Source organism: Orycteropus afer, unplaced genomic scaffold, assembly GCF_000298275.1.
Source record: "Orycteropus afer afer isolate SDZICR_OR568_19922 unplaced genomic scaffold, OryAfe1.0 scaffold00216, whole genome shotgun sequence".
NCBI classification, from domain to species: Eukaryota; Metazoa; Chordata; class Mammalia; order Tubulidentata; family Orycteropodidae; genus Orycteropus; species Orycteropus afer.
The window spans coordinates 5,398,101-5,424,166 of record NW_006921803.1 but is presented as its reverse complement, the minus strand read 5'-3'; the positions used below and the strand labels follow the sequence as shown (position 1 = coordinate 5,424,166).

The 26,066-nt window shown below is 41.0% G+C and overlaps 1 protein-coding gene across 1 annotated transcript in view; it reads left to right on the top strand.

The window, feature by feature from the left end:
• Nucleotides 1-25,858, top strand: part of LOC103203417 (methylthioadenosine phosphorylase) — a 50,543-nt gene extending 24,685 nt beyond the window's left edge. Inside the window, 6 exon segments of the mRNA XM_042781998.1 lie at nucleotides 783-830; nucleotides 832-891; nucleotides 12,323-12,425; nucleotides 18,895-19,134; nucleotides 22,410-22,532; nucleotides 25,820-25,858. Of these exon segments, the coding sequence (XP_042637932.1) occupies nucleotides 783-830; nucleotides 832-891; nucleotides 12,323-12,425; nucleotides 18,895-19,134; nucleotides 22,410-22,532; nucleotides 25,820-25,858 (613 nt within the window).
• The last annotated feature ends 208 nt before the right edge of the window (nucleotides 25,859-26,066 follow it).

Genomic DNA, 26,066 nt, shown 5'->3' with positions numbered 1-26,066 from the left:
TTCCCTCGGCTGTACCCACAACCCCAGCTGGTGTGACAGAGTTAAAAGTTTCACAAAGTCATAGAATCACAGGGTGCAGGGACACTGCATTAGGAGGTTGCATTTGCTTCTCTATGGCCTTGGACAATTCACTTCGCCTACCCTCTTCCAAGTCAGCAGTTGAATTCTATGGTGTCAGTCTCCTTTGCCTTGCATTGCTGAGGGCTGATCTGGAAACACACTCATTGACCTATTGCTATAGCTTTGTCGGCACATTATCGTAGAGAAAATATCCTTGTCCTAAAGTGGTTATGTGACTCGACGGCACATAACAACAACAACAACAAAGTGGTTTTCAGAGTCTAGACAGTGTTTTAATGGCTCCTCTTTTCTAGATGGCAGAACTCTCTCTACCTTCAGTGCCCACCTGAGGGGAGAAATACCAACCTATTATGTCAGGCATGCTGTGTGTTTCTGAGAGCTCATGGTTACTTAAGTGTGACAGGTGGCTCTGATTTTCATAGTTTTCTTTAAAAAAAAATAAAATAAAAACACTAAATTTCTAATCTAAAATTGAAATATGGCCTTGAAGGAATCTGGGAGGTCAGAAGCTCTTTAAGAAAATGAGGTCAGATGTTAAAGACACCAACTACCATTTGTTAACTTTCTCCTCCCCCCGCCATCAGAAACTTTACTACTTTCTTTTCTCTAGTTAAAATCACCTATAATCCCCAAAACTCTGAGGTTCAAAAAGAAGGTCATTTTTTTTTGAGCATCCTTCTTTTTCTCATGCCACATTCCAGCTATGAAATGTCTTAAAGCCTGTCCCCTTGTGAGAGAGGGGAACCGTGTACCACTGACCTTGAGACAGCAGGACAAGAGACCAGGTGGGGAGGCCTGTGGTGGTTCCAAGTATTTGGGGGGGGGGTGTAGTCAGTGTTATGTCTGTTTCTCAAACATGCAAAGGAAATGACTTGGCTGACATTTAAAGTAAAAACAATCATCTTTTCTTTGTGGTTAGGGCAGTAGTGGAGCACAAGATGTATCTTGGTGTGGAAGTTGCATACCAGAAGGGTGTGTTGCCTTTGCATTGCATGGTGACAAAGCTTCCTGACTTTTCTCTGCCCTCAGTCCAGGGTTCCATGTGTGATATTCTTTACTAATCAGAAATTAAAATTGGGATTTCTGCCATATCCTTATTTCCTGCCTAGAGTATGAGAACTTGTAGGAAGCTGGGCCACTGTAGGTATTATTTGTTTTTGTTGATGTTGCAGGACACCTCCTGCTATATGGTGTTTGATTAATCCATTTCTTTTACCTTGGCCCAAGCCACAGGTCATTTGACAGTTTGAGGTAAAACACGGAACTTGTTCCACTTTCTGGCAGTCATTAAGTAGTCCATTTGAACTGGAGAAAGAATTTGTTTACATGATATTTTCTTCTAAGAAAGTTGTGATGCTATTTATACTTTAAAAAAAATCCTCATGTGATATATTCTGTGTAATTAATAATTGGAGCGTTCCTCTCCTGTGCACGCAGAGACCTTGGTTGGCACAAACAGTTAAGTGCTCAGCTGCAAACCAAAAGGCTGGCAGTTCAAATCCACCCCTAGGTGTCTTGGAAGAAAGGCCTGGCAGTCTACTGCCAAAATATCAGCCATTGAAAAACCTGTGGAGCACAATTCTATTGTGACACACAATGCAGTTGCTATGAGTCAAAGGCAACTCAACTTGACAGCAACTGACTGATTTTTCTCCTATACATGCAGGGTGCATTTGGCTCTCATTGGGTCCCCTGTGGGAAGATACTGGTGAGTGAGGGAGACAGAGAGACCTCATAAAGAGTCAAAGTAGATTCCCCTACCCAGAATCTGGCTTTGCCACGTGCAACAGGCACAGCACTCTGAAAGCCCAGCCACTCTCAGGTTCTGGTAAGGTTTTCTAGGTTAGTTTTATATGTACTTTCACCCTGGCATCCTCTCACCCTCCATTTTGTCTGTTTTGCTACTGTTCAGAGAGCAGTTGAAAGAGCTGCCTGTCTCTCACTTGCTGGTGGATTCTACCTTTCCCACTGTGGTACCTGTTCTTTCACACATGTAAGGATGCCTCTCTCTCCTATGAGCCCAGGAGGATCTGGGGTTGGTATTTTATGAAGCCGGGTACTTACTGTGCCATCTCCTGTCTGACTTGGCAGGGGCACCCCATCAGCCTAACCAAATTCTGAGACATGACATGGAGAAGTTTAGAAGCATGACTGCGTTTGCTTTTAAAGGTACATTATAAAGTGGTGCAAAAAGAGGCTTCTAGTGAGATTGTTTTTTAATACTGAGTTTTCAGGGAAAATTTACAACAAATTAGTTCATTTAATAATTACTACACAAATTGTTCAGTGGCATTGGTTACAGTTTTCTCAGTGTGTCAAATTCTCATTAACTTTGTTCTGGATTGTTCATTTCCAGTAATTAGTTTCCCTATCCCCTTGTTCTTCCATCTTTACATAAGAGGAATTGTAGATTCTGGTGAGGTTTTTTTATTACACTCGAGTGAAGCGATACTGCTTCCCTACTAGCTGTGTTTTTTTTTAAAGCATGAGGCATTTTGTTGTCTCTTCCTGTTTTCTTCCTGGTATATAGGCCCTCCATTTCCTATCTCATCGCTGCTAGATACTTAACACACATTTGTCTATGTGGGAGGACTAGTGGTATGACCTTTCTTTCACCCCAAATTATTAACTGTGCCACACAAGGCACATGGGTAAGGGACTCCAGAAATTTCTGTACATGACCTCTCTTTACTCACCATTAATCCTCATTATTATCCCCAAAAGGAATTCAGTTCACCATAGTATGCAAGCATTAAAAGAAACAACTAGATCTTTAAACTGGGTAGAAAAGATAGCAACATTATTTAGGTTTTTTTTATTTTGTTTTGTTTTTAAATGCAGGCAGTAGGACCTATTAAACTCCTGTCACTCTTAGTAACATCTCAGGGTAAGCCTAGCAAACCTGCTCAGTAAAGAAACAGATAAGATTTCTTTCTGTTTTCAATTACCAATTTGCCGTCAAATCCATCCTGACTTATGGCAACTCCATGGGGTCTTCAGTGACTAGATTGCCAGGCCTTCCTGAATGCCTCTGAGTAGACTCAGACTTCCAACCTTTTGGTTAGCGGCCAATTTCATTAACTGTTCGCATTACCCAGGCAATCTTACTTAACTATGACAAAAAAACCTTTTGCTCTCTATTGGATTCTGACTCTTAGATTGACCTAATAAGACCAAGTGGAACTTGCCCATAGTCTGCTTCTTTACAGAAGCACACTGCCATGTTTTTCTCCCGACAAGTGGCTGGTGGGTTCAGACCTCCAGCCTTTCCATTAGCAGCCAAGCACTTAAACCATTGCACCACCAGGGTTCCCAAACCCATTGCCATTGGGTCAATTTATGACCCTATAGGACAGAATAGGGTTCCAAGGCTGTAAATCTTTATACAAGTAGACTGCCATATCTTTTTCCCATAGAGTAGCTGATAGTTTTGAACCACTAATGTTTTGATTAGTAGTTGAGCACTTAACTGCTGTGACACCAGGGTTCCTCCTATTTAATAGTGGCCCCTGTTGCCAGTAATAACAACAGAGATGCCAAAGGAAAAGGTTTTCTAGAGATTATTCCTTTTTATCTGAGAGAACTTGGATTTGCGGATTTTCCCATTTAATTTCAGTCTGTGACAATCTCTGGTGGCGTAGTGCCTAAGGCATTTGACTGCTAACCAGAAGGCTGGCAGTTCAAAGTCACCAGCCACTCCTCAGAAAGAAGGTTGGGCAATCTACTTCCGTAGTGATACTGCCTTAGAAAACCAAGGAGGGGTCACTATGAGTTGGATCCGACTCAACGGCAGTGTGTTTGGTTTTTTTGGTTATGACAGTCTAAGCTGAGCTTCAGAATGCTGCCCATATGTAATGCCCTTCTCTTGGATTATATTTGGAAAAATAGGAAGGAAATACGGTAGATGAAGGAGTCTCTGGTTGATGCCAGCATTAATGTGTTTACTGCTAACTGAAAGATTGGAGATTTTGAGTTCACCCAGAGGCACTCTGGAGGAAAGGACTGGCAGTCTACTTTTGACAAAGCAGCCGTTGAAAACTCTGTGGAGTGTCACAGTTCTGGTCTGACACAGACATGGTCACCAAAAGTCAGAGTCATCCCCACAGCAACTGGTTTGGTTTTGGTTTTATGGTGGTTGAAAGTGATTCTCTTTCTGATTTTTTCTTTATTTACTAATTGAAGTGTTGCTTCGTGATTTGTGCCATAATTTTAAAAATAAAAATGAAAAATATAAAAAATTAATTCTGGCCCCTATTTAGGGACATTCTGTAAATAAGGATGTTTTTTACACAACAAAATAAATATTCCTTTAAAGTTTAAAGGGGGGGGGGGCAGGATGTAATTCCTAGTGCCTGGCCAAGTGTTTTCTGTACAGTGTGGCAACATGTTGACCTGCTGTGCCTGAGGCCCTGGCTAGGTAGTACTTGAAGGATACAGCAGAAGACAACCCAGCTTAGAAAGGAAGAAATCCAACTTTTCTTCCTTGCTCTGCCTCACATTCCTTTGTCACTTGGTGGTCTTATCTGCAAAATCAGGGTGTTGGATTAATTCCTAAGAGTTTTGGAGATACATACATACTCACCAGGAAGGTCCCGCTGTAAACAGTGGGATGGGGATTATGTCTGTTTTTCTCTCCTTCCCAAAGATAGAGGCCTGCCTGGGCCTTCCCCATGATGTCATAGTTAGAAGGGCTTTGTTTTGTTAGCTGCCATTGAGTCATGGCCACCTCATGTAGAACAGAATAAAGTGCTGCCTGGTCCTGCACTGTCCTCGGGATCGTTGTGTGTTTGAGCCCATGGTTGAGTCTGGTACATTAATCCATCTCATTGAGGGTTTCTCGTTTTCACTGACCCTCTACTTTACCAACGTGGTGCCATTTTTTTTTTAGCTATTGAGCATTCCTGCTGACATGTCCAAAGTAAGCAAAAGTCTGGCCATCCTTGCTTCTAGGTTCTTCTGTCTTCCCCTGTAAAGGACTGGCCCCAGGGGTTGGGTGTGCTCTCAACTCAAGTATGTAGTCAGTCTCTTCCTATCTCTTGGGCAGAAGATGGATGCCATGAGTAGAAATGGAGTTTTATGGTAAAGGGTGACACTAGAAGCCTTTGCTTAGCTCCTTCTGTCATTCCTGTCAGCAGCTATTTTAAACCCTTGCTCTTCTTTGCCAGCCTGCTGCCCATCTCCTGCACTCTTAACCGAGAAAAGCACCTCCTTTACGGAGAAAATGGACGTAACTAGGCCAAGTTCACCATCTTCCTTTGCCCTCTCTTTCAGCAGTTAGATGTGCCAGGCTTTCCGGCCAACCTTCCCATTTTATAGTTTCTTTCCTAAGAATAAAAGCACCACATGGTGCATTTTTTAAACCTTTATTCGAGGATCTGTGCATATTGTTTCCTGAGTGAACATCCTTAGGCAATGATTGAATAACTATCTTGTGGAGCGTCATGAAGCTGGAAGAAAGGATTTGTTAACCTGGAGCAGTGAAACCAAGCTGCTTAGTAATAACACTAATAGCTGCTTTTAAGCTCTTAAAATCCCCTTTTACAGGTCAGAAAACTGAGGTCCAAAGAGATTGTTACTTGCCACCTATATCAGAGCCAGGATTTTAAATGTGCATGTCCATTGCCCCAGTAAATCCTCCTCTTGGTATTTGACTTTGATAAATGCATGCACAAGGGAGCTTGTATAGAGATACTGGTCCTAACATTTTTAGTTATACATAGTACCTGGAGGGTTGTTTTTGTTTTTAAATACCTATAGGGTAAATTCCTAGCAGTGGAAACTCTAGTGGCACACTGGTTAAGCACTGAGCTGCTAACCATGGGGTCAGCAGTTTGAACCCACCAGCTGCTCACAGGAGAAAGGTGTGACAGTCTATTTCCATAAAGATTTACAGCCTTAGAAACTCTGTGGGGCAGTTCTACCCTGTCCTGTAAGTTATCTATGAGTCTGAATTGACTTGACAGCAGTGAGTTTGTTTGTGGTTTTCTTAAAAACTGTACATATCTGCCTGCCTGTGAGGTAGAATTAGTTCCCCTGAATCACTTTCCTTATGAGCAGTTGTTGCCCTGCTTTGCCAATACATCGACTCGTGTTTTTGCATGCCGAGGCTTGTCTGAAACCTCAAACGTTTGTGGGTGTGTTTGCTTCTGCAGTGGGCCAAGTCTTTTCTCTCAGCTTGTTTGTAACTCCACATTTCTTCAAAGGAAAAATTTTAATCAATAGCTTTTTAAGAGTCTCAGTTCAAGAAACAACCTACCAGTCAATCTTTTCTCTGGACTTTTTTTTCCCAGCATTATTTTTTTTTTTCAATTGTGGTAAAACATAGGTAACCTAAAATTTCCCACTTGAAACATTTTTTTTAAGTATATAATTTGGTGGCATTAATTACATTCACAGTGTTTTGCAACCATTACCACTATCTAGTTCCAAAATGTTTTCATCATCCCAAACAGAAACCCTGTACCCATCAAGCAATAACCCCATAATTCTCTCTTTCCCTTTTTGTGGGCTTCTTTTCCCCGTGTCTGAAAATGCCCAGTGTTCCACCTTGACTGTCTCGACCTCACTCCTGTTGATGGTACCCAACATTCACCCTTCCACAGCCTGTGTGTGTGTGCCAACTTCTCCTAGCATATATCCTTGTTTCACAGTCTCAGGCAGTGTTTTTGGGTAACTCTGAGTAAGCCACGTAACAGTGTCATAGTCTGGGGTTGCCAGATGAGAAGTTAAAAAAAAACAGATTTTCCATAAACAGTAGTTACTGTTGCTGGGCCCTCGCGTGTTACCTTATTCACTCCTCACATTGACCATGTAAAGATGAGGTGCAAGTCAGAGTGACTTGCCCAAGGTCACACAGCTAGTGAGTGAGTGGTGAAGCCAGCCAGTTAAGCAGGCCCTAAAGTCTGCTTCCAGTGGGATCCTAAGTCAAGTGAAATCAGCATTCCCCTTGCCTAGCTCATGTGCCTAGCTAGGAGAATTTACTGGTTGAAGCAAAAGTAGAGGCAGACCTTCAGCATTTATTGCTGTAGAAACCCTATCTCAAATGGTTTAAGTGTATTAGTTTCCCATTGTTGTAACAGATTGACAGGGACTTAGCAGTTGAAACAACACAAATGTATTATTTACAATTCTGAAGGTCAAGAGTCTTGAGTTCTCCAGGCTAGAGTCAAGACGTTGGTCGGCATGATCGTATTCCTTTCTGGAGGTATTCTGTCACCCTTTCCAGCATCAAGACAGTGCCTGCATTGCTTGGCCTGTGGCTCCCTCCCTTCAAAGCCAGCAATGGCAGGTCAAGTCTTGACTCTTTTGCCTCCCCTTCCACAGTTAAGGACTCATGATGGTGTTGGACGCACCCAGATAATCCAGAGTCACATCTCTATTTCAAGGTCAGCTGATTAGAAGCCTTTGTGTTGTTACCTTAATTCCCCTTTGCCATGCCAGGTCTCATATTCACAGGTTCTGGGGATGAGGATGCCGACATCTTAGGAAGGCCATTATTCTATTTACCACAATATGCCACTTCCACTATGCAGTGGAATGGAACTGCCACCCCTGAATCTTTTGTCCCTGATACGGGTTGTTGTGGGAGGTGTATGATCCTTCCCAGTTGTGTCAGCCACAGGCTGGAACATGTTTTCCTGTTGATGTCCTTCCACCTAGCGAGATTGATGTTGCCTGAGGTGAATTCAGTTCATTTGGGACATAGATTCCAGCCTGTTGTTAGTTGCCATCAAGTTGATTCTGACTCATGGCAATCCCAGGTGTGCACGTAGTAGAACTGCTCGATGGGGTTTTCAAAGCTGTGACATTTCAGAAGCAGGCCTGTCTTTTAGGGTGCCTGTGGGTGGGTTAGAACCACAAACCTTTTGGCTAGTAGTTTGTGCTTAACCATTAACACCACCCAGGGACTCTGCCTATCTCTTGATGGGGGCCCCTTTTATTAGGGAAAGGTGCTCACCAGGTCACTGCTGTAGCCCTAGCTTCTTACTTGAAGAAGCTTACAGTCTGTCTGCAGGTGTTTCCCATTGACCTGCTCTAAAAAGATTGCTTCTCTGCACTCAAGTTCATCTGTACTGTGATTTGAGGGAACACTGCCAACAGATGGATCTATTCCTCATTAATCCTGAAGGCAATAGTAGTAGTAACAACTTTGCAACAAGTACTGTTATCCACCCTCAGACTCGTATTTAGCATGTAAGATAGGGGTATTATTGCCTCAAAGTCTATTGAGATGTAGCTCCCTGAGATTTTTGCGGCCATGTTTTCATATAAGGAGCCCCTGTGAACCCTCTTGGCTGCTAACCAAAAAGTTGAAGCACCCAACCCACCCAGAGGCACCTTGGAAGAAAGGCCTGATCTATTTCTAAAATATCGGCCACTGAAATCCCTGTGGAGCACAGTACTGCTCTGACGCACAGGAGGTTGCTGTGAGTCAAAATTGACTCAACAACGGCTGGTTTTCATATATAATCAGGGGTGTAAGTGGGGGGATTGCTAACACTCACCTCATGAACAGACAGACACAGGTTAACTCATTTGCTCAAGACCACACAGAAATTCAGTAAGATTCAAAATCCAGGTACAAAAGTAGATTTTCTCCATACCGCTGAAAAAATTCAGCCTGAGGGTGAATTGCAATCTTGGCTGGAATTTGGAAGTATTTTTGTGGCATGAACTGGCAGGTGGTAAGCCTCCTGTCCAGAAGTCTCTCTGAGCACTTTGCTGGCAGTTATTCTGAGCTTTTGTTGACATGTGAGATATTCTGATTTCTCTGTGATGAACAGAAGGGAAGGCAGGACTTCATAAAGTTACACATATTTTCATGCTAGAATTTCCCATGGATAGTGTTCCCCACTCACCTGAACTGTGGTGGTAAGCCCCATCGATCTCAATTTCAGCATAAGTAGCAGTCCCGCCTATTTTATGCTGAGTGTGTGTGTGTTGCAGTTTATAGTGATTTGATAAGTTTAGCTCATTAAATATTTCATTGAATGCATGGACACAAATTAGTTAAACAAAACCACAAAGGTTAGCCACAGGTGGGCAAACTGAGTGGAGAGGTGTTTCTCATCTGCACCCTCCCTTCCAGCGTCTTGACAGTATAGCCCTGAACCATTAGTTGGTTTCAGTGCCTGCATTTCTTCCTGGGAGCCAGCCTCTTCTGTTGCTCATTACAAGCTTGGGTGCTCTGAGGTGCGATCCTCAGATCAGTTATTTTTTTATTGTTTAACCTTTTTCTTGGTGCTGCTTCCAGTTCTATCTCTAGCCCAGATCTCGCTTTTTGAGCTGCTTTGGGATATTCTGAACATCTTTATTGACTTAATCCTGTTGTTGTTTGCTGCCATTAAGTAAACCCCGACTGGTGACACAATGGAATGAAATGTTGCTGGGTCCTGCACCCTCCTGATGGTTGTTTGTCAATCAGATGATTGTGATGCGTAGGATTTTCATTGGCACATTTTTGGAGGTAGGTTGCCAGCCTTTTCTTCTTAGTCTATCTCAGTCTGGAAGCTCTGCTAAAACCCGTTTGGCATCGTAGCAACATGCAAGCCCCCACTGACAGATAGGTGATGGCTGTGCATGAGGTACGTTGGTCAGGAATTGAACCCAGGACTCCTACATGAAAAATGAGGATTCTACCCCTTTAATCCTTGTAAATGGGTGAAATAAAACCATCTTTAATTATTGGAAAATGGAGAATCAGATTATGCTAAAAGTCATGTAGGTGTTTGCTTTGTTTATAGAGAAAAATATCAAATGTTCCACCTGAGAGAGGGAATTGAGACACCATAGTCAAATATCACATGTATGTAACGTAACAAAGTGTAGTGTAAAAAATACTGTATCTTAAGGTAAAAGTTCAAAACAGAAGGAGAAATAACTAGGCAAAGAAGGGCAGGAATAGAAGAGAGAAGCGACAGAGATAAGTAAGATGGGGTGTTCCCGCATGGATGTCTGCTGGTTAGAGCCGTCGGAGGTTTTTGCAGCCCTGTTTTCATACTAATCTTGGGTGTATGTAGGGATGCTGCTAATACTTGACTCGTTGAAGGCTGAACCCAAGCCAAAGCTGTAGTTAAATATATGACACCATTTTATTGGTGTGTTTTACAAAAAAGAAAAACCTCTTTACCTGGACTGCTAAGTCATTTGACCTGTTCTTCAGCCCCATCACTGGGATAACTTAGCCTTTTCCTTAAGACACAAAGGATTGGGAGAAACGTGGACAAGATTTTCATTCCTCCAGAGTGCTGAGGCCTCATCTCTGGGTGAGACGGCTTTAGTGCCAGCTAATGTTACTGCTTGGCATGCAAGGGAATGGAAGTAATGGGTTCATTTTGGTAGGGATGTGAGCCAGCTGTGCGCTGTTCTCTCTTGACCAGTAAAACTACTTCTTAATGCTGTTTCACACCCAAGGAAGAGGACATCAGATGCCATTTTACCTTCCGCTGTTGGCTTTCCCCTGTTGGCTCTCCCCTACCCCATCTCTACCCTGTTCTCCTTCCCTCTGTAGGGAAGATGAGGAGTTTCCGTTTCCTGTCTTACTCATTGCAAAAACGGCAAGGAGACCACATGTTCTGACCTCCTCTAATCTCACAAGAGGAAGACAGCAGTAACCCAAGGCCTATTACTGCAAGGCCAAACATGCTGCCTCCCTCCAGCCCTTTCACCAACCGTTCCTCCCAAAGCACCCACCACCTCTCTCCTGGGTTCGATAATTTGCTGCAGTGGCCACACAGAACTCACAGATTACAGGGTTTATTAGGGAAGCACCAGGCTACAACTCAAGTTCAGGAAGAACGCTCAGTCTCTCTCCCAGCCCACCGTCCCTCAGCCAAGAGTCTCTCACAGTCTCTTTCCCAGCAGTGCTGGTCCCTCGGTGTCTCACTCAGCAATGCGTGTCTCTTGCATCTCTTTCCCAGCAACGCGTGTCTCAGGAGCCCGTGTCTCTTTCAGCAGCACGTCTTCCTCAACCAGCAGTCAGATAGAGTTCTGCTTCCAGGAGGCCTCCTTTTTAAGCCTGGCAGGGTGGTCAAACTAGCCAATTATAGCATCAGAACTCTAAGCACCTGAGAGAGAGTGGGCACCTCCCAGAACATTGTTTTGTGCCACTCCCAACAGAAATACTCCAGGTGGACACCTTCAGCAATCAGGAGCTCCTCAGTTGCTCATAGAAAATCCCACCTTGGAGTTTACAAAGACTTATGGGTAGAAAAGCCACACTAAATAATTTACTACACCACACTCATGCATTCAAGTGTAGAACAATTGAGTTGACATAGAAAGTGATTTATTCTGAGAATTTCTGATGAGAAGGAGCTGAGTGATTTGGCACTAGGATTAATATTAGCCTTTCTTTTGTTGATTCAAAAATGTTTTATCAAAAAGTTGAACTAAGAGGCTTTAGAACTAATTTAGCAAGTTAGAGGAATACACTGATGCTGAATGAGGAAGCAAAGAAGCAAATTCCAGAATGTGGGGCAGGACAATAATTTGTTTCTTTAATTTGGTCAGTGACATAAGATTGGGGGGCTGGGTAGAGTAGGAATTATTCTCAATTTTAGAGACATGACAATCAAATGCCAAGGTAGACCTTGTCTGGACCATGAAACTAACAACACAACTTTCAGAAAAAGATTTTTTTGAGGCCATTGATGAAATATTTGCATATGGCCTGATATCAGGTGATAGTGAAGAATTATTGTTATTTTTATAAGGTGTGACTGTGACTTTGTGATGGAAAATAATTCACATGTTTTGATGGATCCTAAAGTAGAGTGACATAAAATCTGAGATTTGTGACTTGAAAAAGATTACAGGTGAAGCAAGTTTGACAGAATTTTAAAAATTGTTGACTCTGGGTGATAGGTACATGGGATTCATTAAATAATCCTCTATTTCTGTCATGATTAAAGACTTTTATATTCGTTTCTTAAATGTTTCAGAGTTCTCCTTGAGCCCACGATTGAGTTGTACTTACAGGTGTGGTTAGGGTTAGCTTGTCATGGGATCCAGATCACAGACACTTGAATTCCTTGTGAATTGTACATTATTACAGCCCAGAACCAGAACAGCCAAGTGCTATGCCAAAGCTGCTTTTTCCCCAGTTGTCTTTAACTTAACCCGAGCTATTGATTCAAGAGTTAGGACCAAGATGTTGGTCTAGATACAGTGGAATCACTGGTCCCTGTGTGATGGAGAGATGGCTTTACAAACAAGAAAACCTTTTCACTTTATCTTGTAGGACTACCATAAGGCCTCAGACCTTCTATGATGGGAGTCGTTCCTGTGCCAGAGGAGTGTGCCATATTCCAATGGCTGAGCCATTCTGCCCCAAGACGAGAGAGGTTTGTAGTCTCTCTGGGAGGTGTATTGAAATACACCATATGGGCTTAGGGTGGCATCTAGAGTTAGAGTAATTGGCTGAGTAAGGTGGTCCCACTCTCTTTCTCAAGGGGAAGGTTAGGCAAGGTTTTGTAAAGAGTTACTTCCCTTTAGGAGTCCCTGGGTGGTGCAAATCGTTTAGCGCTCGGCTGCTTACCCATGGGTTGGTGATTTGAGTCCACCCAGAAGTGCCTCAGAAGAAAGATGTGGTGAGCTACATGCAAAAAATTAGCCAATCAGAATCTGCGGAGCACGTGGGGTCTCCATGAGTCAGAATCGACTCTGGCAACTGGTTTGGTTTTGATATTTGGTTTTCTTTGGCTAATGCCTCAACTACTCTAACATTTGCCAGCTGAACCACTCAGTTGCAATCTACTTTTTTATACATTTTGATTTTTGCTCTCAGGAAACCTCTTAACTGATTTAGTGTGGGATAGCATATTGGTCAAGAGTATACAGTCTGGAGCCAGGTAACAAGAGTAAATCTTTGCTGTTCAGCTTAATAGCTGTGTGTCATAGGACAAGTTACTTTATATCTCTGAGCTTCAGTGTCTTCACTTATAAAATGAAGATAATGATAGCTTGTGCTTCATACAACTGTTATGAGGAAGAAAACCATGTGTACAGAGTGCTTGGAGCAATGCTATCAGTAGCAAAACATCCAGTGAATGATAACTGCTTTTATTAAATTTTATTATTGTTATTGATAATCTAAAAATTGTCAGAATGACATCTTTTATCTTTGATCTGTGTTTGGCTATTTATTACCCGGTCTCAGCTCCAAGGGTATAATAAACTCTCAGAACTAAGTAAGCAGTCCCACCAAGACCAACAGTGGTCTAAGATTAGAATTCACATTTCAGCTCCCAGGGAGCAAAAGTGGCTACCACAACCCAAAAGTTGAATTCTTGGACCACACAATTTCTTAGGTGTTCGTTTAATCTTACAATCCCAGGTTTGAGGGTCTGGTACATCCTAATAGGTCAGAATTATTGTCAGAGATAAACTTCCTATTAAAATCTACTTTATCAAGTATGCTTACTGTTGTGAGATGCCATCAAGTTGGTTCAGTTTCATAGTGACCCTGTATGCAACAGAACAAGACGCTGCCTGGCCCTGCACCATCCTCTCAATCATTGCTATGATTGAGTCCCTTGTTACAGCCCCTCTGTCAGTCCATCTCGTTGAGAGTCTTCCTCTTTTTCTCTGACCTTCTTCTACCAGGTATGATGTCCTCCTCCAGGTACTGGTCCTTCCTCATAACGTGTCCAAAATATATAAGAAGAAATCTTACAATCCTCGCTTCTGAGGAGCATTCTGGTTATACTTCTTCCAAGACAGATTTGTTCTTTCCTCAGGCAATCAGTTGGTCAGGTAATCGTCTTCCACGTTTCTTGACATAGGTGAGTGAGTGCTTCCAGTGTTGCATTCCTTTGTTGAAACATCTCAATTGTTATCCTGTCAATTTGTGAAGCCTTGTTTTTTGCCAGTGCTTTCAGTGTAGTTTGGATTTCTTCCTGCAGTACCATTGGTTCTTGATCATATGCCACCTCCTAAAATGATTGACCAACTCTTTTTGATACCATGAGTCTCTGTTCCTTCTGTCTTCTTTTGATACTTCCTGTGTTGTTCAGTATTTCACCCATAAAATCCTTCAGTGTTACAATTCAAGGCTTGAATTTTTTTCTTCAGTTCTTGCAGCTCAAGAGATGCTAAACGTGTTCTTTGTTTTTGGTTTTCTAACTCTAGGTCTTTGCACATTTCCTTATAATACTTTACTTTGTCTTCTCAAGCGACCCTTTCAAGTCATCTGTTCAGCTCTTTTAATTCATCATTTCTTCCATTGACTAGGGAATTTAAATACCTATACATGTAATCATTCAGATAATTTTAGCACCTTCATATATTAAGTAGATGATTAATTTTGCAGCACAAATCTATTCATGTAATATTTGCCCTCTGGGAGGATTTTAGTGTGAAAAAATGTTCTATGCATTTCAAAATTGAGGCAGTTTTGTAAGAAATAAGCTAGGGAGATTCTTTGCATGTTAATATAAATCTGAGATCTTGTCCCAGATAGAGCTGATAGGGAAGTAGGTATAGAGGTAAGTGGGGATGAGCCAGTGACCTACGTACTCATTACCAGTGCATCAATTCTGACTCATAGTGTCCACAGGACAGAGAAGAGAACTGTCCCATAGGGTTTTCAAGGCTGTAATCTTTCTGGAAGCAGACTGCCACATCTTCTTCCCACAGAGCCACTTGTGATTTTGAACCACTGACCTTTCGATTAGAGTTGAGCTCTTAATCACGGTGCCAGCAGTGTGGTGGTTGGGTTAAGTTTCCAGGGCTGCAGTTTGGCCTCCCTTGAGACCAAACTGATTCAGCTAATAGTACTCTAGCCAAGCCACACATCCTTTATAAGGACTGAAAAAATATTACGGAAAGCAGTTGAGGAAAAATGAGCCTTCAGAATATTATTTTCTTCTTACATACTCTAAAAGGAGCTCTGGTAGTGCAGTGCTTAAGGCATTGGACTGCTAACCAGAAGACTGGCCGTTCGAACCTACCAGCCACTCTGCAGAAGAAAGGGCAATTTACCGTAAAGATTTACTGCCTTGGAAACCCAGTGGGGGTTGCTATGAGTCAGAACTGACTTGATGGCAGTGGGTGTGATTTTTTTTTTTAATATGCTCTAAAAGACATTTTTAAATACTGTCTGAAAAATGGAAAGGGTAGATGTAGTAATTATCACTTTTTACTTTCAATATCTACATATTTCAGGTCATGATAAGCAAGAATTATCCAGATGAATTGTCAGGAAGCAAGGTACATGACAGATGTATTATACCCTAGCAATTGTGCTAAAATGTGTTTGTGTGTGTGTGTGTGTGTATGCGTAAATAGATAAATATGTAGATACTTACATGCAAATAAAGTATTTCTGGAAAGTTAATAGAAAATCAGGTAACAGTGGTTTTCCTGAAGTTAAACTAGGTTCCTAAAAACACAGGGGTGGGAGAAAAACTCCTTTTGTTCTGCTTACATTTTGTGCCATGTACAAGTATTATTCTAAAACCTAATGTAGCTTCTGGTCGTTTTAGGAGGGGATATGAAACAAGTGCATGAAAGCTGTGACACATTAAATACATTTGGTCTTGTGATCTAAAGCTGCCAGAACCTTTGTGAGGCTCGTTCCATTCTCATTACTCAGGACAAAAAAAATGAAATCATCTTGGCCTCGGGCCCCCAGATCTCTCACCCTGCCCACTGTTTTATTTCTGCTTCCTTACTGTGGCCTCATCTGCTCTTGATAGTGCAAAGTGCCAGTTCTGGCAAGGCGTGACTGGCACACCCACCCCCGGAAGCCTCCTCCATGCCCCCTCCTAGGGGCCATGGTACCTAATTCCCAGAATGAATCTGAGGACATGGACTGGCATGCAGCAGCTGTGATCTTCCTGCGTGTATCAGTACATGTATCTAGACGCACTCTGAACTTTGGCCAAGATACACAATCTGGTTTTTCATGATCTTTAAAAACATTTCAAGAAATCAGGACTGACTGGTTTTATCTTAATTTTGGGAAAAAAAAAAAAAGGATTTAGGCCTTTATTGATAACCTGTCCTCTTGAGGAAAAGTTTTGTGATAAATTACGATTTTATTTTCACATTCATAAGATTAATAAAAATAAGGAAATAAGGTAGCATCAGCTATTCACTGTCTATGGTTTTTTATGGTTCTAAATTTGCAATTGCCAAAGCTTTTGTTAAAATTCCCCTATTTCCTATTGCATTAGTTTATTGTAAAAAGTCAAAGAAACGTTTGTATATGGAAGGAAACTTTCTTTGTTGGTTACCAGGGGTGGGAGGGGAAGGAAGGGAACACTGCTAGATAGGTAGAAGCAAGTATTAATTTGGGTGAGGGGGAGGGGTGATGAACCAAATATGAGTGATCAACACAGTGGCACTGAGGAAGAAAAAGACAGAGATATGTGGGAGATACAGATAACAGAGATGAACCCTTTTTTCGCGTTGTCAGTGATGGCAGGCATTGATCTATAGGTGGATAGATGGGTAGACAGGCTGAATAATTGGGTATGTCTAGGCAGGGGGCAGTGTGCCTATGACCATGTATAGGGCTGGCAGACAGTGTTTCTACATGCTTATTTGTATGTGCTATAAGAATGTCCAGGTGTATAGTAGAGCTGACATAGAGCAAGGTTGTGGCTTCTTGGCCACAGCCAGCTACCCAGAGGGAACAAGTAATTGGACTTGGGGGCTCAGAACTGTGGTTGCAGGGGACATCAAGCTCAACTGGCATAACATACTACACAAAAATATTGTTCTACATCTTCCTTTGGTGAGTAGAGATGGAGGTTTTAAAAGGTTACAAGCAGCCATCTAGATGCTACAATTGGTCTTTCCTTGTCCAGAGCAGATAATGAAGAAAACCAAAGATGCATGGAAACAATTAGTCCAAGGGACTGGTAGACCATGTGATCCTCAGCCTATATGACCATGAGACCAGAAGAATTAGATGGTGCCCAGCTACCACTGTCAACCACTCGGAGGGGAATCAATATGAGAGATCCTGGATAGAGTGGGAGAACAATGTGGGACAAAACTCAAAATCATTTTTTAAAAAAAGAAGACCAGTTTTGCTAGTCTGATAGAGTCTGGTGAGACGCCTGAGGCTGTGGCCCCTAGTTACCCTTCAGATCTGGAATTGAACTCACTCCTGTGGTTCCAGCTCAACATTAGACAGGCATATGGGGTGAACATTTACATCAGGTAGAGACACTCCTTGGAGCGATCAGTCATGGAAGACCAGAAGGGCAATGTTTGCACAGGGTGACAGCTCAGGAAGGCAGGAGTGCATGAGAGGGGAGGACACAGGGAAGAGGTAACTACTGGGAGGAGGTGGGAAGAGAGCTGTTACATTGTGGGAAATTGTAGTCAATGTCATGAGACAAAATGTGTTATGAACTGCTGTATAGAAATTTAATTTGCTCTGTAAACTTTCACCCAAATCACAATAAATATTTAAAAAAAAAAAAAAAAAAAACCTCCCCTAGTTCCATAGCATAGTATTATTTTTAAGACAATTGGTTAATTTTCTCCTATGCTAAAGCAGATACAGGTATGATTTTGGCCCAGATTGGAGCTTTCTGTTGACTTAGAGGCTTCAATTTATATGGTGTCTCAGGAAACCTTGCCAATTATTTTATAAATGTGAAGATGCTGCCATTAATAATTAGTATGAGAAGACAAGTTTAGCTTTTATGTAGTGTTCACAGTGTGCCCAGCATAATTCTGTGCTGTGCATAACTGAACTCATTTAATCCTTAAACAGCATCTCTGAGTTAGGCAGTATTACCAAAACCAAATACACTGCCATTGAGTCGATTCCAATTCACAGGCACTCTATAAAACAAAGTAGAACTGCCCCATAGGGTTTCCAAGACTATAAATCTTTAGGGAAGCAGACTGCCTCATCTGGCTGGTAGGTTTGAACCACCAGCCTTGTAGTTAGCAGCTAAATGCTTTAATCACTGCACCACCAGAGCTCCCTTATGCATTATTATTCCCATTTTACAGATGAGAAAAGTCAGACATACAGAGGTTAAGTGAGTTTTCTACTGTGTGTATTATAGATTAGCGGTTGGGTTTAAAAGACTTTTTTTTTTTTTTTTAAATTAAAAAGGAATTACTGAAACACGGTCTAAGAAAAGAGGAAGTTAATAACCTGAAGATTAGATGCCAGTTATTAATTAAAATACTGCACAAAGTGTTTATGCTTTTTAATAATGCTTCTAAAACCCATGCAAAGCCTTGTCACTAAACGGATGCCAAGGTAAGTTTCTCCTAAGACAAAAAATCAGCATAGCCCCATTCTCTTTTCACCATATTCCCTTGGAGAGGCAACAGGCAAAAAAGAAACAAATGAAGAAATCACTTTCTCACCTGAAAAGCTTTTATAAACATCTTCAGATTTAGTATAAAAGAGCATTGGGAATGGAACTTGTCAGGAGCCTAGAAACAGTTGTCAGGACTTCTCTTCAGGGAGATGTGAATGATGAGAAGCTCCTCAGGTTAGCGTTAGAGGTTAACTATAAGACTAAGACTATAAAATTGCCTGTATTCATAAACCAACTAAGTGTCTTAACATTGGGAAGAAGTTAATGAGATAAAAACAAATGCCTGGGATATGGAAACAAATCGGTGTAGCTTCTAGCTGTGAGCATTATGTGCAAGAAGAAAAGGAAACAGGATTATATAAATAGGTAGGGGTCTAGGAAAGACCTTTCTGTCATTTTCTAGTTTTTCTCTGAACTTCTTTAATTAATTGACCTGTTAAACATCAAGGAAAAATAAAAGCTTAAGCTGTTCACATGTTCGTATGTTTTGAGTTTGTGGTTCTGTCTCTTTCAGGTCCTCATAGAGACTGCTAAGAAGCTAGGACTCCGATGTCACTCCAAGGGGACAATGGTCACAATCGAGGGGCCTCGGTTTAGCTCCAGAGCAGAAAGTTTCATGTTCCGCACCTGGGGGGCAGATGTTATCAATATGACTACAGTTCCAGAGGTGGTTCTTGCTAAGGAGGCTGGGATTTGCTATGCAAGTATTGCCATGGCAACAGATTACGATTGCTGGAAGGAGCATGAGGAAGCGGTAGGTGGAATTCTCTTCTGAGGCTGTGTGAGTGGGTTCCTGAGTACCATGAAAACCAGTTAAGAGAGTGTCTCAGCTATTTGTTTCTATTGCATTAATTCCAGAAAGTACCTTTCTTTAAGGTTCATGTGCTGATAAGAAAGGATGAATTGTCAAGAGACAAGCAAGGTGCACACCTATTCTATCATGCTATCATTTCTATTAAAAGATATGTGTATGTATGGAAAGAGATAAAATATGTAAATATTGACATGAAAATAGAGTATTTTTGGAAAGCCAATCCAAACAGTAGTGGGAAGACAAAACAGATTCGTAGTTACCTTTTCTATGCACTGACATCAGGTAATATTTTCTATTACTCCCATTTTGGAAGGTGGAAACAAAGATGTTCACAGGAAAAAAAGGATACTTTTATCCCAGGATCAACAGTGCCTCTAAGTGTGTTTTAATATCACCTCCCTCTTTTTCATTCATTGCATTTTATTTGAAGAAACTAAATCATTTCTCCTGTCATTTATCTCATTTTAAAATAGAGAAAGGGACAAAGCTACAGTCAAGGAATCTTGAAGTAAGGAAGAAGTGGGAGTGGTAGTTCTGGGCTCCTTTAGGGGAAGTGCTGTTTCTCCAAGGGAACCCTTTGCACCATCTCAGAGAGGTGCTTGTTTTGCCATCCATTTTCATGTAAATGGAGTGAAATGTTCTTGCTGTCTGTCCATCGTGTATACAGAGTTTGGGTTGTAGATGAACACAGATTCTTTGTTTTCCATGAAGGCCTCATCCTGATGCCTCAGTGTAATGATTGCTAACTCCCAGGATGCCTTCTGTATATGAAGAAGAATAAAGAAGGTTCTCGAGGCCTTGATAACATTTTAGATCCTATTCTGAGGGAAAATTTCATCTCTTCCCAGTTCCACATTTTAGCTTTTTGACTATATTCTTTCTGCCTGTGAATTTTTTAATCCCCAAGTTTTATAACTTCTCTAAGAAGACCAGACCTGCTTTGTATAATGCTGGAAGTTACCAATGTGTTTTGTAATTAATCCAGCATCTTTGATTTGTAAGAGATTTACAAATCCTGATTTTAAGTCACAATGTAGTATCAGATTTGGCAGTTCTGGTAACTTAAGGGATGGTGTTGAGAAGCTCTTTCCAGTCAACAGGGATTTCCAGCTCTTGCATTGCGTTGGGAGCAGATTGTTGCCTGTTTGTGGCTTTGTGCTCAGTCCAGTAGCATTTTTCTTCTCTTTTGCAGAGCTTTTCCTTAGTAGACCAAGGGAGATTTGAAAAGCAGTCATTCGAACTACTTTAGTTAGGAGCAGAGAAACTAAGCTTTGTGCAAGAGGTAAGGCACAGAGATAAATACTATTGAATATCACAAGAAAGGCATAGATGAAAGACAGCACCATCTCGGCCGGCCATGTGAGTCACTATGCTTTAAACCAAGATAACGCAACCTAGCATGATAAGGTTTGAAACTCCATAAACCCACCTTCAAATTTCAGTCGTTCCATTTAATTGTGCCCATTGTGACAATAGGCAAGTTAATTTAGCCTATTATTTACACTTTTCCTGTGACTGATACTTTAACATGCTGTTCAAAGTCCAGCTCAAATTTCACAAACTATAATTTCAGAAATGTAAACTGGAGGGGGATGATAATTGTTGTTATAGTTATGATTCCAAGCTCGCAGGATTATTAGGAGAATTAAACAAAAATATATACGTAGACCAACCAGCATAATGCTGGCTTACAGGAGCATGGTCATCAGATGGTGCTTATGATGGAGTGGTGTGGGGTGTACCAGGGAAACACCAAACCCACTGCCATGGAGTTGATTCTGACTCAGTGACTCCCATTGGGTGTCCAAGGTGGTCAGTCTTTACAGAAGTCGATTGCCCAGTCTTCTTTCCTTCCACAGAGTGCCTGGTGGGTTTGAACCACCAGCCTTCTGGCTAGCAATGAGATGCCTTATATACTGTGCTACTAGAACTCCTTAAAGTTTGTGAAATTTGAGCTGGACTTTGAACAGTGGGTTTGATTATCAGTGACAGGAAAAGTGTAAATAAGTATAAAGTAAATCTCTAGGATGCTTTGTGATCGTGCATTCCAAGACTCAGCTTAAAGCATCCCTGGTTCTATACCCAACCGTTAGCTAGCTGGTCTCCGCTATGTATGCCCACAGCACCTAGCTCACCTCTGTTTCGGTGCTCATCATTTTTTCCTAAACATATTTCAGTGTTGGTGGGAGGAATCTTGACTTTATATTAAAGGAAATAAAAAGAAAAGTGTAATCTTTGTGCCCCTGAATGTTGGATTTCCGACTAGCATAGTGAAGCATGAGAAGTACTCTGCCTCTGGCAGTCAATTGTTTATTTACAATTTTTTTCACCTTTTCCTTAGGAAATTATTTTAATCATACACAAAAGTACAGGTTTCCTTGTATCCAACAACCAGCTTCAACCATTAGCATATCAACCTATGGCTGGTCATATTTCATCTATGCTCCCATTCATAATTTTACCCATAACTGCTTAGGAAGGTAGCTTACATACCCACATTATTATCCCACTCATTGTGACAATAATATCTTAATATGTCCAGACAGAAGTTCCAAGTTTCCAGTTAACAGAAATGTCCTGAAAGATAGCTAGGTCATTTGTCCTAGGAAGTACTTGACAGTCTGTATTGCTGAGATCATCCCATTAGGTTTAACATGTTTTTCCATCCTCTGTATTTTCTGTATGTTGATAGTTGGAACTAGAGATTTCATTGGATTCATGTGCCATCACCAGTATGTTGTTCTTCCCCCAAGAAGCATTCACATAGTTACTAGTTACATTTCTGTATGGTCATCTTGTTACCAGCCAAATCATTAATTCATTAAGGGCTGTAAACACTGATAATTTCGGTTCCATCATTTTTCTTTTTATTAACTGGAATACATCTCTGAAAACAAATATGTTTATCTTCTCTTGGTTATCCAGTGTAGCAACCATGCTAATACATTGTACATCTGAGATCATTTCTCTAAGATCTGCATACTGGAAACCCTTCAGTGCTTTTCAGAGATGACATTGATGCATTTTAAAAATTAAAAAGAATTTTTTTTAAACTGCACTGATGTATAAATGCAGAGCTAGGGCCCAGAGAATTGAAACTACAGTGAACTGACTTCCCTGATCATGTTGGGACTAAGGAAAAAGTACGAATGTGTTCTGTAGAAAGGAGTGGAAATTGAAATTATCACTAATGTCCTATGCTGTTGTTTCTCTAGGTTTCAGTAGATAGGGTCATAAAGACCCTGAAAGAAAATGCCAATAAAGCCAAAAGTTTACTTCTCACTACCATACCTCAGATAGGGTCCATGGAATGGTCTGAAACCCTCCATAACCTGAAGGTAAGTATCTGAACCATCAGACCATACCATAGAGCTTTCAGCTCCGTTTTTCTCTTATTCACAGTTCACCTTTGTTCTCTCACTTCATGTGCTTTAGTGTTCCAAGATGTTTTCAGTAAGTTTTCATGCCATTTACTACCATGTTGACTATTTGCAAAATTGAATGGTCATATGTTTGGCTGGAAGATGGGGCAATCTACTTCCATAGTGATACTGCCTCGGAAACCCAAGGAGGGATCGCTATGAGTCGGGTCCAACTCAACAGCACACAACAACAACAACAACATGTTTGGCTGGTAATACAAGTCCATTGAGGGATAAAGTGCGGATGGTTTTGTTTATCTAGTGTGCCATAGTATGGTATCCCTTAGTCTTACTTCAGATAATTGATAGTACTTTCTCCATCAATCAAACGTAATAGCTTACATTGGCACAGAACTATTTCCTCTTTGAAAGATCCATGCAAAGTGTCAGCAGGCCTTTAAAGTCAAGACACACATAGCAGTACCAAAATGGTGCCAAGAATGCCTACTTGAGGTGTTTTTCTCAGAAATACTGCCCCCACCCATATAATGCATGGTATAGCACATTTATGAAAATAGCTTGGGGGAGGGGTGTGCAGGTGACAGAAATGATACTGTGTAACTCGTGTTATTTCCATAAAAATACAGTAGTTTGCATCAGCCTAAGTTCTGGGTTTTGGTTTGGAAGATATTAATGATAAAATATGAGCTGTATTATAGATTGGAAGCATCCCAACTCTAGTGTTAATCCACAGAATATAATTTAAACTGACTGATAAACTCAAAGATACATGATTTTTCTTTGGACATTATGTGACTCTCTTGATTAACCACACTAGATAAGGAATTGCCTAAAATTGATACTGCACTCACCTGTATCCGAAGAGGGTAGGTAGCCAGTGCATCTTGGGATCTCTTAGAACGCACATATATTTTAAGATTCTATAGCTCTTTAGGAGCTCTGGTAGCATAGTGGCTAAAGCACTTGACTGCTAACCAGAGGGCTGGCGGTTCAAACCCACCAGCCACTCCTTGGAAGGAAGGTTGGGCAATCCTACATCCGTAGTGATACTGCCTCGGAAACCCAAGAGGGGTCGCTATGAGTCGGGGCCGACTCGACGGCACATAACAACAACAACAACAATAGCTCTTTGGAAGGAAAATTGGGCAATCTACTTCCATAGTGATACCACCTCGGAAACCCAAGGAGGGGTCGCTGTGAGTCAGATCCGACTCGACGGCACTGAGTTTGTTTTTTTGTTGTTGTTATAGCAGTGGTTGAAAAAAGATTTGAAAAATTGATACAAGCCCTCCCTGCCTGCCTTAACACCTAGGAGTCCAAATGAGATCTACAGATTTAGTGACATTGATGTGGTAAAGGCTGGACAACTGCTGGAGATGGTACTGATTTACAGTGTTTGCTGATTTCTGTGGTATAAATGTTCCAGCACATTTGTTGATACAAAATTTGCAACATGAAGTCACCGATTAGTTGGGAAACATGCATACAGTTGGCTCTTAGAGCTGGTCAAGCGTGCCCCAGCATTCCACTGCCATAAGGTGTGTCTTTAGGACAAACGAGGTCAGCAGCATTGGAATGCGTAATATACCTTCCCCACCAGACTTTGTCCAGAAGCAGCAGAGAACACCTCTGTTGATTTCAACACTGTATACCTAGGAGATAGAGATCGCTTAATGAATAAATAATAGCCCCTATCTCCCATGAAGTGTTTCATCCTATGTTGAAGAAAGGGAAGCCCTTATTATTATGAAGAAAAGAGAAACAAAGGAAATTAATTTCTGTGAATTAGGGAATGACCACGTAGATTTAGTTTCTGTTGGTTTTTGGTTTTGTTTTTTTGTTTTTTGGGGTTTTTTTACATTAGGTTTTTCTGTTGAGTGTAAAGAGCATACAGTGCAACAGCTAACTTTTGCTTGACTGAGTAATAAAGTGCTGAAAATGTGACTCATACTTTTGCTACTGCTGAGGCTGATGTGAGGGGAAGTTATAATAATTGCACATAGGAAACCTGCAAGATACAATAATGTTTTTGTTTTGATGTGTTTGTGGTGAATATATATATATTAAAACATTTATTTTTACCATTTTATACATGTACAATTCAGTTGCTCCATTTAGTCATAGTTTCTTGAATGTAAATACTTGAGCAATTGATTTATTTACTTCAGCTTAATTTTATTCAAGTAAAAATGATGGGATGTTAAAAATCAGTGTTCTGTTTTTTCTTTTCTGAAGCTTCTGGAAATGTGTGTAAAATTGTGTGTCTTTGAATACATGCATTCCTAAAGAGGCTTAGTATGTATAGTTTTCATCAAATGCTTGAAAGGAATATATAACCTGAAGGGAGAAAATGAAGAATTACTGCTCTAGATAAAACTGAAGATTGTAGCCTCCATTCTGTTGCAGTAAGACACAGAATGATAATAATCTCTTATTCTGAATATTTCAGTCTTCTGAACAATGAGATATAAAATCATTCACTCACTCACTAATTTAATTCAGAAATACTTAAGTGAGCACCCACTGTATGCCAAACTATAGTTTACAGAGATATGTAAGGTTTGCTGTGATGAATATCCTGTTGTGTTTGGATTTTTTTGACACATTAAAAATTTTAATGACTTTTTTTTTTTTTTTTTTACAGTGGAATAAGATGTATAATGTTGTTAGCAGTAATTCTTACATTCTTAGTTCATGAGGACCCCATACACAATGGGATCAGACCATTGTGATCCACAGGGTTTTCATTGGCTGGTTTGTTGTTTTTTGTTTTCTAAGTAAGCTGCCACTGACACACAGGTGGTAGCTGTGCTGGCAGTGCATTGGCTATGAATCAAAGCAGGTCTGCCACATGGAAGGAGAGGTTGCATAAACCATAACCCTGCCTGGTGAATGGTTTATAAAGTGCCTCCTCATAGCTATAAAAGGGGATTGAAATAAGAAAGAATCGGAACAATCCTCTGAAATTAGCATTTTTAATACCTCACTCTACAGGAAAGGAATCTGAGGATCTACGAATGAAGAATTATGCCTATCACATCTGGTTAGTGATTTTTGAGCTATGAAATGACAGTTTTTTTGGAGAGCTTATTATTCAAGGTGCCTGTCCCATCGGTCCTCACTCTGTCAAATCAGAATCTGATTTTTAACAGTCACCCCAGGTGATACCATTCTCATCCAAGCATGAGAACCACTGCCTGCTGGTAAGTTCTTCATCATAATCTGTGCCTACTTTCTTTCAGAGTATGGTCCAGTTTTCGGTTTTACTACCAAGACATTAAAATAGCATGGCTGCCCAAGAGAAAAGAAGACTTTCTTATTCCAGTCACTTTGGAAATTCCTGCTAAATTTGAAAGGACGTAGAAGATACACACAGCTTCCAAGGCCTTGCTTGCTTAGGAAGAATGTGAGAAGAAAGACAAAAAATGGCACTTACTAGCGATTCCTTCTACAAGACTGGACTGCCTCAAAAAACAAGAAAAGCAAGTG